The sequence below is a fragment of the Pterocles gutturalis genome, unplaced genomic scaffold, assembly GCF_000699245.1.
Source record: "Pterocles gutturalis isolate BGI_N339 unplaced genomic scaffold, ASM69924v1 scaffold25128, whole genome shotgun sequence".
In the NCBI taxonomy this organism is placed as follows: domain Eukaryota; kingdom Metazoa; phylum Chordata; class Aves; order Pterocliformes; family Pteroclidae; genus Pterocles; species Pterocles gutturalis.
Genome location: NW_010123910.1, coordinates 69,882 through 83,697, shown reverse-complemented (window position 1 = coordinate 83,697; position 13,816 = coordinate 69,882). Strand labels below are relative to the sequence as shown.

General features: G+C 40.1%; 1 protein-coding gene across 1 annotated transcript in view; it reads left to right on the top strand.

Annotated features, from left to right (window-relative positions):
* The window catches only part of LOC104465166 (metallophosphoesterase MPPED2), a 98,449-nt gene that overhangs the window by 40,944 nt on the left and 43,689 nt on the right, over positions 1-13,816 (top strand). Inside the window, exon 3 of the mRNA XM_010078104.1 lies at positions 13,548-13,773. Within this exon, the coding sequence (XP_010076406.1) occupies positions 13,548-13,773 (226 nt within the window). The remainder of the gene's footprint in view (positions 1-13,547; positions 13,774-13,816) is intronic.

Here is a 13,816-nt window from a genome sequence, read left to right as displayed (position 1 = left end):
ATCTTTGGGTTTTGTGCTTCCCACTCCACATTCCTCTTTTCAGTTCTGCGTGTTAGGAAATGGGTGAGATTACCGTAAACTGAGCTACAGAACAGTATCTCGGTGAAATGTTATCCTCCATTTTTTTGGTTGTATAAAATGATTTTTTTTTCGTGGTCAGCCACTGAAAGTGAAGATCTGCTAAAAATGTTAGATTGAGGGGTGTTGAATCAAGCTTAAAAATCGAACGTTAGCGTTATTCACACTGTTGTGGACATTACTATGCTGTAGAAAAACGACATGCAGCAATTTACGTTAATGCAAGACTGGCAGACCTTTATCTTACCGTAATTGCCTATACTAGGGGGTTAATAAATGTTCCAAGAATTACTGACTTTTTTTTTTTGTTAAAGAAAAATAGATCGTTGCTTCTAGCTGGCTCTAACCAGCCTGCATAGCTTGTTAATTAACCCTCCTCTTGCAGTGGGCTGCAGCTGAGTGTTTGAGCTCGGACAAATTCTGCATGGATTTTGCGTAGTGCTGCGGGGATTTTGTATATCGGGAGTGATGTGACTTGGCACAAAAGGGCTGCGAAAGAAAGACCTATGCAACTCCACCTCTCCCATCCACCTCCCTCGTGCCTGTTAGAAGAGCTTGAAATAGTTATTGACTGTGTTTGGGGAGTATATTGATTTCAGAGGATGGGTGTTACCTTTGTGGGCAGTCTGGTACTGCTGGTGGGGAGAAAAAGGAGAAGAGAACCCCTTCTTCCAGAGTTAACGGGAGTTTGAGTTTTCTTTGTCCTGCTTTGTCATCCTGAGCATGGCAGTGTGGATAACGGGGCTTACTCCGGAGCGTGGTTACAAGACCCAGGCTGGCAGCACCTGCTCTGCTGCCATGTCCTGTGTCTCAGCGTTTGGCTCACGTGTGGGTCGGTTCGTGGTGGCCCTTCCACAGCTTTGGGAACTGAGTTTCTCAGGACTGGCGGTCGCCTGGAGGCTCTGGTCACTCCAGCTCCTGACTCCACTGAGCTGTTCTGGTCCCTTCTCCTGTCCTGCGCCCCAGCCGCGAGGTGACGGTTACCAGACCCACACTGGCTGTTGGTGGTACGTGTAGTAGAGAAGGAGCAAGGCAGCACAATGGGAGACAGCCCTGAAAGAAGAGAGGCAAGAAGGTGCAAAGCCAACACAGAAGAGAACAAAATAACATCAAACTGGGGGAAGGACAGTGGCTTAAAAGGAGAAAGGGACAAGTGAGAGCACAGGGACTGAAATGGGGGAGATTTACCTGCTTTTTCCAGAGATTAATTTCCTCCCAAATTAATAAAATTAAGAAAAGAGAGCTCAGGAACACACTGTACTTTGAATTTCCTGTAACTGTTGATAAGTGAACCTTAAAGACCTCAGAATTATGTACATATTTGTTAATGAACCGGAATCTTTAATATTACAGGGCGGGCTGGGTATCAGAGTGCAAGAGCTCCTTTTCTCCTGAATGTTGCTGTTAAATTTTTTTTCAGCCAACACGGAGAGTTTCCATTTCAAACAGAGCTGCAAATGATAAAAAATTACCCGTACTTCCATACTTTTACCTGTGCTGCTCTCCCCCATATGTTACTCTTAAGGCTCCCCACTCCCTAAGCAGCATTTGACATTTGCCTTCGCTCCTGAGCGATGAGCAGAAAAGCTGCAATGCAACCGTGAAGTTTCCTGCTTTTCTGTGGAGGAGATGTCTCTTGAGGAGACATTGTGAGGAAGGAGCTCGTTCCTTCTCCTCGCCTCCATCTCTGCTGCGAGCTTCAGTGGTCACTGGGAATAAAATAATGTGGCTGTAGCCATGCTCGTGGTCCTGAGAGCAAAGGTCCTGGACTAACGTCGCCTTATAAAACCCCAGGCGAAGTAGTTTCCAGACTGACACCGCAGGGAAAGGCGTTTGCCATTTGCAGTCTCCTGGCTGTAAATTCTGATCCTGTGCAGTTAGCTGGAGTGTGAGAGGCGGGGAGGGATTGCTGGAGCAGGGGTGGTGAGGGGATGGGGATGCCCTGGTGAACAGTCCCGGCTGCCCCTGGGGACAGGGGACGGAAGAGCCACTGCTCTGGTGACAGACAGCTTGGGCTGTAGATGTTAAAATGGGTCCTGGTCCACTCACTGGGAGTGACTTACTAGAGAGAATGTGTGCACGGTTATAGTGGAAGCAATATAGCCATTCATAAACAAATGCTTCCGTGAAGCCAGCTGTGAAAACAATGATGCTTGCCTTTGAGGTGAAAGGGCAAAACCTTAGCAGAAAGGAATATAAATAAGAAATAAATTGTTACCTTTGTGTAAGTGACTGAAATAGCTGTTCTCTTAGTGCTTTGTCCTAATGACCAGCTCTGATTAACTATGGTTGTTGCTTTATTCAGCAAAACTTGAGGTCTGCATATCATGCCTTTTTACAGCAGTTTTTTATTCTTTTTTTTTTTTTTACAGCAGTTTTTAAATTCCTTTTTTTTTATGGCAGTTTTTTTATTTTTTTTTTCTTTTTCAGTCTGTAAGTGATGGCTAAAGTGGGTAAGTTAAGAGAGACCCTACTCTGCAGAAGGCACACTAGATGAAAAATTGCAAATCTTTCATGGCATAACAGTTAATTATAGCATTTAATTACAGAGAAGTATTTATTCATGGATCAGAATCTTCGGTTTACTTCTGTACACAGAAGGAAATTACAGATGCTGCATCATACAGATTTTGCAGCACCTTGTGAAAATGTCACTGTAAATTCAAATGCACAGATATCAGTACTATAAATCTCACATATCCATTTAACTTGGTTTAAAAACCTTTCACTACCTTAGTAGGTTAGCTGCTTAATATTACACTTACAAAGCAGGAGAGATGGCTACAGCAAAGGGCCAATGTACTGGTGGTAACAGTGATAGGAAAGAGAAGTTTCACCTGAATTCCATCACAATGAAGCACTCAAACTCCTCATATTGCAGGATGGAGTTTACATTACATATACTATTCTTCATTCATCTGTTTTGTCCGTCTTTGGAAGGACAATTAGGAGGTATTTCAGCATAGGTTTGTCCACTGAAATTCAAAGAGCAGCACCTTGGATTTTTAACAAACTTAAGACTGAACTGTCTGTTGTGAGGTCCTGGGATGCTGTAACATAAATAATTTGGTAATTGAATTCTGCAAAGCCAGGGGAAGAGAGGAGATGGCAAGAAATAGTAGGAGGGTGAGATTTGGAACTCAGAAATCACTGGCACCAATTTCCATAGTTATTGCTCTAGACCTTTATCAGGCTTCAAGTTTCCCTCTCTTTTATTTTTTTTAGTGTTTGGACTTACTATATGTGCTTAAACTTATGAGGAAGGTACCTGAGGCTCTGTGCCATTCAACTCGGGCAATTCTAGGTGGCTAGAAAAACAAAAAAAACCTGCATAAGAGGAATTCAGTTCCTTGTAATAACATGATACAGCTGGAGTGATTTGGTTGTCTCCTGTAGTAGGTAAGAAACCTCTCTGTAGGCTGGGTTATTAAAAGGAATTTCCTTACAGGGCTCAGGAGATTCCTGGTATCCAAGTTCGTCTTGAAAGACTATCGTGGAATGTCTAGGTTTATTTAGAATACTAAATTTAAACGTGGGATTCAGAAAATAATACTGGAGGTTCATAAAGACCTCCCTGAATATTTTTAGTTGACTGTAATTTCTGTTTGTATTCTCTGTGTAATTCAGAGATTTCAGGAAAGGACCATGGAGGTAGTTCTGAAATAAGCTGAAAGAGGGTAGATTTAGACTAGACATTAGGAAGAAATCTTTCACTGTGAGGGTGGTGAGGCAGTGGCCCAGGTTGCCCAGAGAAGCTGTGGATGCCCCATCCCTGGAGGGGTTCAAGGCCAGGCTGGATGAGGCTTTGGGCAACCTGGGCTGGTGGGAGGTGTCCCTGCCCATGGCAGGGGGGCTGGAAATTGATGGTCTTTAAGGTCCCTTTCAACCCAAACCATTCTGTGATTCTATGAAGTACAGTACATGGAGCTGTCAAATGCATATTGGGCTGCATCTAGAAGTGGAGTTTAGTTCAGATTTTAGATTTCTCCCCTTCCAATTTCGAAAAGGAAGAAATAATTCTCAATAGATAACAGCATTGCCATCAGAAAATATGTTTAAAAATACCTTTGAATATCAAAGTTGCTTCTTAAATGTTTACAAGTAAAAGCACAAAACATGATAACAGGGTGAAATTTCAAAAGGAGCTAATAGCTTTAGTACACTGGAGAATGTTACATTCTCAGTTATTAAAAAGCTGCTTTTAGACAGCAGTCCATACTTTTAAAGCTTTAAGGATATTAAGAAAATATTTTATCTTATTTCTTCTTTTTCCTTTCAGTTTATTTTCCTTGTGATTATTCTTGCTGTCCCTGCTGCTTATTTTTTCCCTTATCATTATGTGAATTTATCTACATTCCATTAGTATTGGTAGTCAGTTAAGCCTGAGCCCCAATATGTTTTGTAGTTTACCAACAATGCACTCAAAAATCTTAAGTTTTGAAAGGAATAATTTCACTTCTATGTATAAAAATTGAGAAGTTATGTAAAATATGCTGTATTATAGAAAGAAATAGTTGTCAGAAGTTTCTTGTATTTGAGATTTTTCTTCTCATAAGAAATGCTCTGACCATCTTCCTGGGATACAGAAAAAAAGGAGGCATTTGGAGGGATTTTTTTTCAGGAAATACTGACTAGGCTTTACCAGGTTGCGAGGTAGAGGGAGGCATGTGCCTGCTGCTTTTGTGCGTTGTAAGCCTCAAAGACTTTAATTGAAAAATCAGAAAACACATAATGGGAACAAGTTCAGAGAGGAGAGAAACAGGAGATTGTTTTTGGTGATTATATGCGTTCCCTGATTGTTTTATTTATTTGTTTATCTTAAGATAGGTAGATATTGGAAGTATCCTGATAGAGATGTGCTTCTCAGTCCTGTGGACAGAAAAGGAAGTTCTGCTGCTCGCATAAGGGTCCCTGGAAGTAAGGCATAAAAAATTGGGACAGAATCTAGATCTGGGTCCCGCATTCATAATTCTCATTTCCTTCAGTAAGTTTTCCTTCAGTAAGTAGTGAAGAATCGACACTCAGACTTGTTTCTCTTCTAAAATAAAAATTTTACTTTGTCTGGAAGATCTTGTCCATAGCATTTGCTGGCCTTTTGCAGTGTGAGAGTGTGTGTACATGGAAATACCAAGACACTGTCTGGGATAATTATTAGCGTAGTTACTTTCTCTATAATTGTTTTTCAAGATGACCTAATTTTTGATGGCTTTTATTCATGTATTTTAGAAAAAAAAAAGACTTAATTGGAATTGTAAATTATAGAGACAAAGGGTATGTTATGGGAAGTAGGTTCAGTCTGTTTGGGTCACACCGTGACTGTTGGTTTTTATATTCTTAAGATTCATGGAGAAAGATCGTTTAAATTGATACAATATGTGCGTGCACAAGGTAATATCAACAACCAATATATTATTTCAAAATCTGGTGTGTTTCTTCCTAGAGGATTAGGTTATATGGTGTGGGGGGACTATGAAAAGAAAATAGAATTGTGTATTGATGCCTTTAGAAATATTATTTGAAGGCAGCAAAATGTTCCCTGAAATTCCCTCCTGAGTGGAGAAAATGGAGTTTGTTTGCAGTAATTGCATTTTCTAGCATTTGCTTTCGCACTTTTCAATATGAGTTAAGCCAATTGGAACCTGTGATTTTGTTTTGCTTATTGGCAAAAGTACCATGTAAATTGATCTGTGATGCATTTATAGAGAATGCTTTGAAAATTTTGAAATGGAGATGACTTTTCTTATTAGATTTAGATAGTATTAGAGTTCATTTCTATATTTTAACTTAATGTAATAGTAACCAAAAATGTTCCTTTTCAATTTAGTTGTAATCAAGTTCAAGGAGAACATTTCTGCTTAGCCCCACTGGCACTGTGAAGGCAGAGTTCTGTTCCTGCTCTTAACCTTGGTATTCAGAGTTCAAGATCTGAGCCATTCGAAACCACAATGAGCTGAAATTGGCCTAAAACTTGTCAGCCCTGGTATATAAAGATCTTGATTGCAAGAGAAAATGTAAAATTCTGTTGGACAAAATATAACATATTTCTATTTGCAATATGCATGCTCTGTAGACCTTAAACTACAGGGAGTTAGATGCAAATCTCACCATAAGCGTAAATACGGGGTAATCCTGTTTAGGGCAACACCCTTCAGCTCTGCCAGACAAAAGATGTTCTTGCCTGAAAATGTTACGTATCTTCCTAAGAGAACACTATTTCACTTAAAGGGTTTATTTGAAAGTGCACACAGGGCACCAAAGCGGTCGTGGTAGTCCTTTATGTATGGCTTTGCTATGGGAAAGAGAGGAGTAGCGGGAACTACCATTTCTGCAAGAAACATTTTTGAAAAGCTGTTGCAATTTCCAGTGAGGGTGTTGTTTTCAGAATTTGCTAAATTTAAAGGCAACTTCATAGCTGTCAGCTTTTTTGATTTTAAGTTAGGTGATTGGTTCCCCCCCCCCCGCCTTGAAAGCTCCATCTTTTAGGTTACATAATTACAAGCCTGAATAGAAAGCCTTTCCAGAGACTAGCAAGCAGGGAAATCTGTGCTCCTTCTGTTTCAAATTTCATAGTTTTAAAGTCAGTTTTTATGGGACTTTTTACACCTAAAGTTGGCAGTGCTGTGAGCTGCAAAATCTGGAGGCTCTTTTGTTTTTGAGATTAGACTAAACAAAAACTTCAGATTCTGTCTGTTTCAAAACAAATAAATGTCATGTATCAATGGATAAAACTTTAGTGAAGCTTTCCACAGTTCAAGAAAAAATGTTTCAATAACAGTAGCCCAGTGGAATTCAAAACAACTTTGAGATCAAAACCCAACACAAGTTATGTCGGAATAATGCCAAGGAAGCTGTGGAACATTGAAGTAAAGCAAAAGGTTGTTGCTTATTTGTGCCACATTTTTTCCTTTTAGCAGAGAGGAGAAGGATATTAATCACAAACAGTTACATTAGAATAATGTTATGGTTGAGACATAAATACATAAAAGCAAGGAATTGTTCCCAATGTCAGCGCATCGTTAAGGCAGACCCAGAGTTAACTAGGTTCTGCTGCAGGGTTCATACTGCACTTGGCAATGTTATGCCCGGTGTTGTGTGAAATTCACTGTGTTTACCTATGGGAGAGAGAATGAGCAGAAGCACTTGGCATTAGGTACCGCTCATTCCACAGTATCAGACATCTCCTAACCCGTATAGGTTCGGTAGCGCCTGTAGCTGCGGTGGCTCGGAGAGGACTGTGTGTGCTGATACCTTGGCGCTGCGTGGCTGTTATAAGTGCTGAGCCAAGGTTCACTCAATACTTCCTTGCTTTCATGGGTTTATGACTCAACCTTGGCATTATTGTAACGTAGTTTTTTGTGTTTAATGTTTCTTAGACTTGGTTTTCCATTGCCAGCATGGAAGAAAATCCTAATGCATGAGTTTCAGAGGAGAAGGTAGCAGTCTGAACCTGCTGTGTGGCTCGATCCGCAAGTGTGAGTATTAACGCTAGAGCTGTCAGGCCTTGTGAAAATTAATGAAGCCTGACGGTTACAGAGTGAAAGGTCAGAGGCAGAGCTTGCACTTACCTAACATTTCTGTTTTGTTGTGTCTAACAGCGTTTTCAACAAAGGGGAGCTTTAATGTACAAGCTTTAGATTTATCACAGGAATTCAAAGGTCTCAGCCTTTGCTTCTCCCTGTGCTGTGGTCTGATGTTTTCTTTGCATAAAGGCAAAACAGTGAAACTATCATTCATCTACTCCTCTTGCTGTGTTGCCCATGTGTGTTTTGCCTTTATTTTTCCTTCTCCAAAATTTTCTTTTGGAGGGAAAAAGGAAAAAAGTAGCATCTGAACCGATGATAGTTTAAAAAGCTGGTAGAATATTTTTCATCAAGATTTTGAGAGATCTTGTACTTCAGGACTTTGTGCTTCTTTAGAAGCATGTTCTGGTTTTGTGCATGTTCTGTCTTTTATTTCCCTGCTTTTTTGTTTTTGATTGTTTCATTCTGTAGATTTCTACAGACACAGAGAGGTAAAATGAATAGAAGTTAATGGGTTACATTTTCAGACAGTATGTTGGTTGACATCAGTTTTAGCTGTTCCATTGAGGACTTTTTGTGAAGATTGATTGACTACAATAGCCAGAATATTTTCACAGTCAATTGGTCAGTCTCATCCTAGAAAAGACATTTGTTTTTCCTACCCAGTTTTGGATCTCAGTACCTGCAGTTGATTGTTGGTGAGAGAACTCCAGCTTATCATTGGAAAGCTTGAGTCTATATAACTGCAGTTACACAGTCTAACTCATTGCTGCTGAAGGAGAAATCGAAGCCTTTGAGATATTCTGTCTTTCTTTTAAAAAGCTGACAGGGGACTGTGTGTGTTGCAACCGTGCCATAAATGCTGGGAAAAGAGAGTAACCATGGCCCTGAGATGCAGTGGAATTACCATGGGAAGCCTTTGTGAGGAGTTGCAGAGCTGCTGGCCAGCTGCCGGTTCTGCTGGTTGCCCTCGCCCGCTGGCCATCAATGGGCTGCTGTGGCCAGGCCACTGATGGCAGCCTGCGCTGCTGGGGGGACTGGAAGTTCACGGGAACAATGCAAAATCTGCTCCTTCAATGTTTGTCTCTGGATGTGTATGTGGCTGGTTATAGGTGAATGCTCCATGAGCAGTTTTTCATTTTTGAAGCATGTGTAATACACCATAAATTGGAGATGGTTCACTTGCACAGGCATCTCACTTGCACAGATTTTCCCTCTTTTTGAAGGGACTATGATTTGTACTTCAAGGTTTCTCAGCCCATTTCTCAACATATGGCCAAAGGGTCTATGAGGCTACAAAATGGGCATGAAAACCCTTCACGTTTCATGGAAGTGTTGTGTGGTTTGACTAGTTAATGCATGCGTATGCATATTCAGAGCTTCACATCAAAAGCACTTGCATAGCATTTGTATGTGCATACAGGTTTCTACCGCTATATAGACCACTAGTATCACATTATTTCTCATTCACGTACTTCCCTGTGGGTTTTGTAGGTAACAGTAGTCAAAAAATAATGTGATTTTCTGTTTTTATAGGGACTCAGCAGTTAACATTCATTGCCAGTCAGACTCCTTTTCATGTCTGGCAGCTCTACAGAACTTGGGTTGTGTGACTAAACTGTGCTTGTATGAAGCATGCCATTAAAACGGGAATAGTTGTTCAACAGATTAAGGACTCCTAGGATCAAGTACTTAAGGTGAACTTAAAAAACCACTGAAACACCTACTTACGTAGGTTAAAAAAACCCAACAACCTCCTACCCCCTCGGCTTCCTCCCTCGTCCTGTGTAGTAGGTGTATTAAAAGTGAGTCTGTTGCTCAGCTAACACTTCAAAGGGATGTAAGTGGTTGCAGCCAGCAAAAGAAGTCCTGTCTTAACAGCGTTCACAGAGCCTCATTCCTTTTTTGCTGCATCAGTTTTCAGCTCGATCAGTTTCCTGATCCACTGTGCTCTGTGGCCACCAAATCCTAGTGCTGGCAAAGGGACATGGTGGCACAGGACTGAGGATGAATGCTTATGGGACAAAGGTACATGGGACTGTAGCTTGAGGGTTGATTTGTTAAACAAGAAGTCTCAGAAATCTTCTGAGACTCTCAGATTAATGTATTTACTCTAAACAATTCAATTTTTACAAGTTATTCACAGTTAACTATCTTTGCTTTTATTTGAGCAGGAGTGATACTGACCTTCTGTCTTCCAGAAGAGAACAAGTTGTCTAATTGCAATATTTTCTTGATCAATTATTACATTGTGCCCTTGCTTCTACTGTTGAGGACAGATGTTGAAAAATATCTTAGCCAAAGTAAAAAATATATATATATATTGAAGTTACACACATGCATACACACATATGGGCGCACACTGTGTGTGTATATACACATAAATATATAGGATTTAAAATATTCCAGTATGAGTGACTCTACTTCACAGCTGTAATGTTAGGCTTTTGATCTCACCTGTTAAACATTTAAGTATTTTTAATTTAAACTCGGTTATTAGCCTGGGAGTAGATAATTGGGTTTTCTGAAGTGCTCATCCCAGCAAACAGATGAAACTCTTTTCCTAGTTTGGAAAGTGATTCTTCTGTCTGTTTTCCAGATCCACAGTATAAATTAGAATGAATAATATTACTGAAGCATGATGGAAAATTTAATAGTTAGGAAATTAGACTAATAAAGACCAAATGGAGCTAAAAAAAAATGTAGTGAAGGAAAACGAGGAAATGCCTTTCAACCTGTGTATTGTGCTACGGCGTCTCTCTCTGTACAGACAGCACAGATGTAGATGTGCAGAGATTAATCTGGTCAAGATGCAGCTAAAATACCATGGAGTAGGGGATTTCTGTGTCTGACTGTTTATTCTTCCATATTAAAAACAGAAGGTCAGCAGATTGTAGACAAAGGGCAGGACCGCCAAAAGAAAACATGCCAAAATATTTCAGTAATTGTATCGGAGAGAGTGAATGTTGTGCACTGCCACAGGGCCTTTCAGAAAGTAAACAGCTAATCTGATTGTAGGTAATTGATTACTGTGATTAGTGCTGTGTAGTCTTTCCTCAGGGAAGAGGAAAGAAATGGATGAGACTTCCTCCTGCTGCTCCCCTTTGCTTGTGCCTGGCTTTTGATGCGTTTGCATTTGGTGAGCGGTGTTGCTCATTGCTAGCTCCCGAGACAGCTCCAGAAAAGGAAAACAGAATGTGCCTGGTTATGAAGTTGGGGAACTCGATGGGGAGCTTGGTCAGACCTTGGTGCCCATCCTGCGGTAAATAGTGAAGTGTAGCAATACGGAGTGAAGCACATCTCGTCTGGGGGGGGGACCTGGTTCTGCAGCCCTCGCACCCACAGCCAGCACCGCTCACTGTCCAACTCCCTTTGGTCTCAATAAAATCAGTGGCTCTCTTGACATTAATTGCAGTAAATACTGCTTGCTTTATCCCTACTGATTTCAGGTGCTTATATAACACATATGATGTTACATTCATATGTTTTAAATAATCACTGATGCCTCCATTGGTTTGTCCTTTGGTGTCCTGTGTGTCTTCAAAGTAAACCCTCTTTTTCAAGGTTTCGAGATAAAAAAACATAGACTTATTCATATGTTTTAAATAATCACTGATGCCTCCATTGGTTTGTCCTTTGGTGTCCTGTGTGTCTTCAAGTAAACCCTCTTTTTCAAGGTTTTGAGATAAAAAACCATAGACTTAAGCAAAATGTTCTGGATGTAGTTGGACATAATACCAGCAAAATGCGCTGATATTCAAATCTACCCAAATACATGGGAGAAAGTGTAAAACTTGGACATTTATCCATTAAAATGAGACATTTTCTTTGCTAAAACTGGCAAATGTTGATAACTTGGCAGTAACCTGAATTTAACTTCTCCATCCTACTTCTCCAAGAATTTAATCATATCTAGCTTGTTTTGAGGGATTGATAGTTATGACGAGTGTATCAAATTTCATGCCAGTGGTAACTTTTATGTTTCCTGAGAGAGGAGAAAATAGCAATTTTACCTTGTGCCCAGGAGTCACAGAGAGCAGGAATTGTAGATACCTGCCACATCGAGTTTTTAAATAAAAATGAATTGCAGAGCAGCGTGTAGCAGAGATGGGGAATGGGAGGGAAGAGGGGAAAGGGGTGAGGCATAAACTGTAGAAGAGCATTTATTGCATTCCCCCAGTTTCTAATCTAACGCAGCACTGCAGAGTTATGAATATGCATGATCTACACTTTGTTCAGATGTAAGGCATCTATATCTGCGTGTTTTTTTCAAGGGATTTATAGCTTTTTGTTTTTCTGTCCAGGATTAAATAATTTAGCAAAGATGATGTTTATATACGTATGTTGCGTAATTCGTGTTTCCGTGCTGTAAATATTGAAAAACAGAGGTTCCTGACTGGTTTCCCCTAAATCTTATTTAGGGCAAAGTTAATCCTGTTGTAAATACTTACAGCTTTACTTTGAAACTTACTTTAAAAATAAGAAAACACAAACCCAAACAGTTTTGAAAGTTGAAAGATGAGTTTGAAACTAGCAAAGCCACATCTATTTAAGAGAACTGTATTAATGAGAAACATCTAGCATCTGATTCTGTGTTCATTGAGGCAGATGTTTTTGAGAACTGGAAGACAGACCCATAGATTTCAACATACATTTGCTGCCTTTATGGAACAAAAAAAACCCAAAACAACCCAATACCACAACAACAACAAAACCAAAAAAAAACAAAACTAAAGCCAAAAAAATGCCCCCCCCCCAAAAAAAAAAAGCCCCAAACCAAACCACATCATCAAACCCAACCTTTTCTAAATATTTATTACAAATATACACCAAAACGGATGATTTGGTTTATGACTAGAAAATCAGGCTTATGGTGAAGTCAGTCAAAGGGAGACACGAGCCTGGTTTTAGCTTTGAAGCAAACTTAACGTGTGTTTTTTCGGCAAGTCACAATGGGACAGATTTTGTAAATTTTGTAAATAACCTAACTTCTGGAAAGATACCACAGTATGGAACGATATTTTTAAGGGAGCTCAGTACCCGCTATGTTTATTTGGAAGATCTGTCACTGGTTGTTGGTATGAAGTGCTTGAAAATCTGTCTCCAAAAATCTGGCTCCATGGGCCTGATCCATGCCTCATTCCAAACAACAGAAATAGTTGCTGTGACCTGAGGTGATCAAGCCTGTACTCTATTTCTGACCTTCACAGTAAATGAATTAACCACATCTTCTTTTTCCTTCCTTGTCTTATTTGGTTGAGTTTCATGGTTTCTTCTACCTGTGTACTTCTTACAGAAATTAGATACTACAGTTGATAATAATAATAATAATATAAAAGTCTATTGCAAGTGAGTTGGAGGTTTGGAGAACAGGTTAGGTCTGGGAGTAAATGCCACTTCTTAATTGTTTTGGGTTCTGTACAAAGTCATCCGAATAATGGCATAATTTAAAAAACAACAACACCAGCAGCCTAATTCAGTACCCTGTGCCTGGTACCCTCACAGCATACTGGTGAGGCATTCTGCAATCTCTGATCTGCCCACCCACTCGCACGCCTGAGGTATCTCACAGGTCACTTCTGCCCCAGTCCTGTGAATTAAATGGTAGGACTCAGAGTCACACCTTTGGCTAATCGAAATCAGTGTGTCACCAGCTGAAAGCAAGGGAACCGTGGTGTTTTCTGTCACCTTTGGAGCTGGTCTGGTGCCTACCAGCGTGTTTTGTTTAATACTTTTTGTTATGACATTGCTTAGTGTGATGCTACTTTGCATTTTAACACCGTTTCGTTCAGTGGAAGAGAAGCAGTATTAATAACCTCTGCTCAACACGGAGATGCACACAGACCTTGGGTATTTCTTTCTGTCACTGCTGGCTCTCTGCTTATTGTGCTGGCAATGCTGGTGTGGGAGGAAAATGTGCTAATTAAGTCCTCTTTTTTGTTATTTCAGGAAACCTACCATATGAATATAAAATAGTGATTGCTGGGAATCATGAACTGACATTTGATAAGGAATTCATGGCAGACCTTGTTAAACAAGATTACTACCGCTTTCCCTCTGTGTCCAAATTGAAACCAGAGGACTTTGACAATGTTCAGTCACTCCTGACAAATAGTATTTACTTACAAGATTCAGAGGTAACAGTTAAAGGATTCCGAATATACGGTGCCCCGTGGTAAGTCTCAATTTAAACTTTCTTTGCTGTTTATTACTTGAAC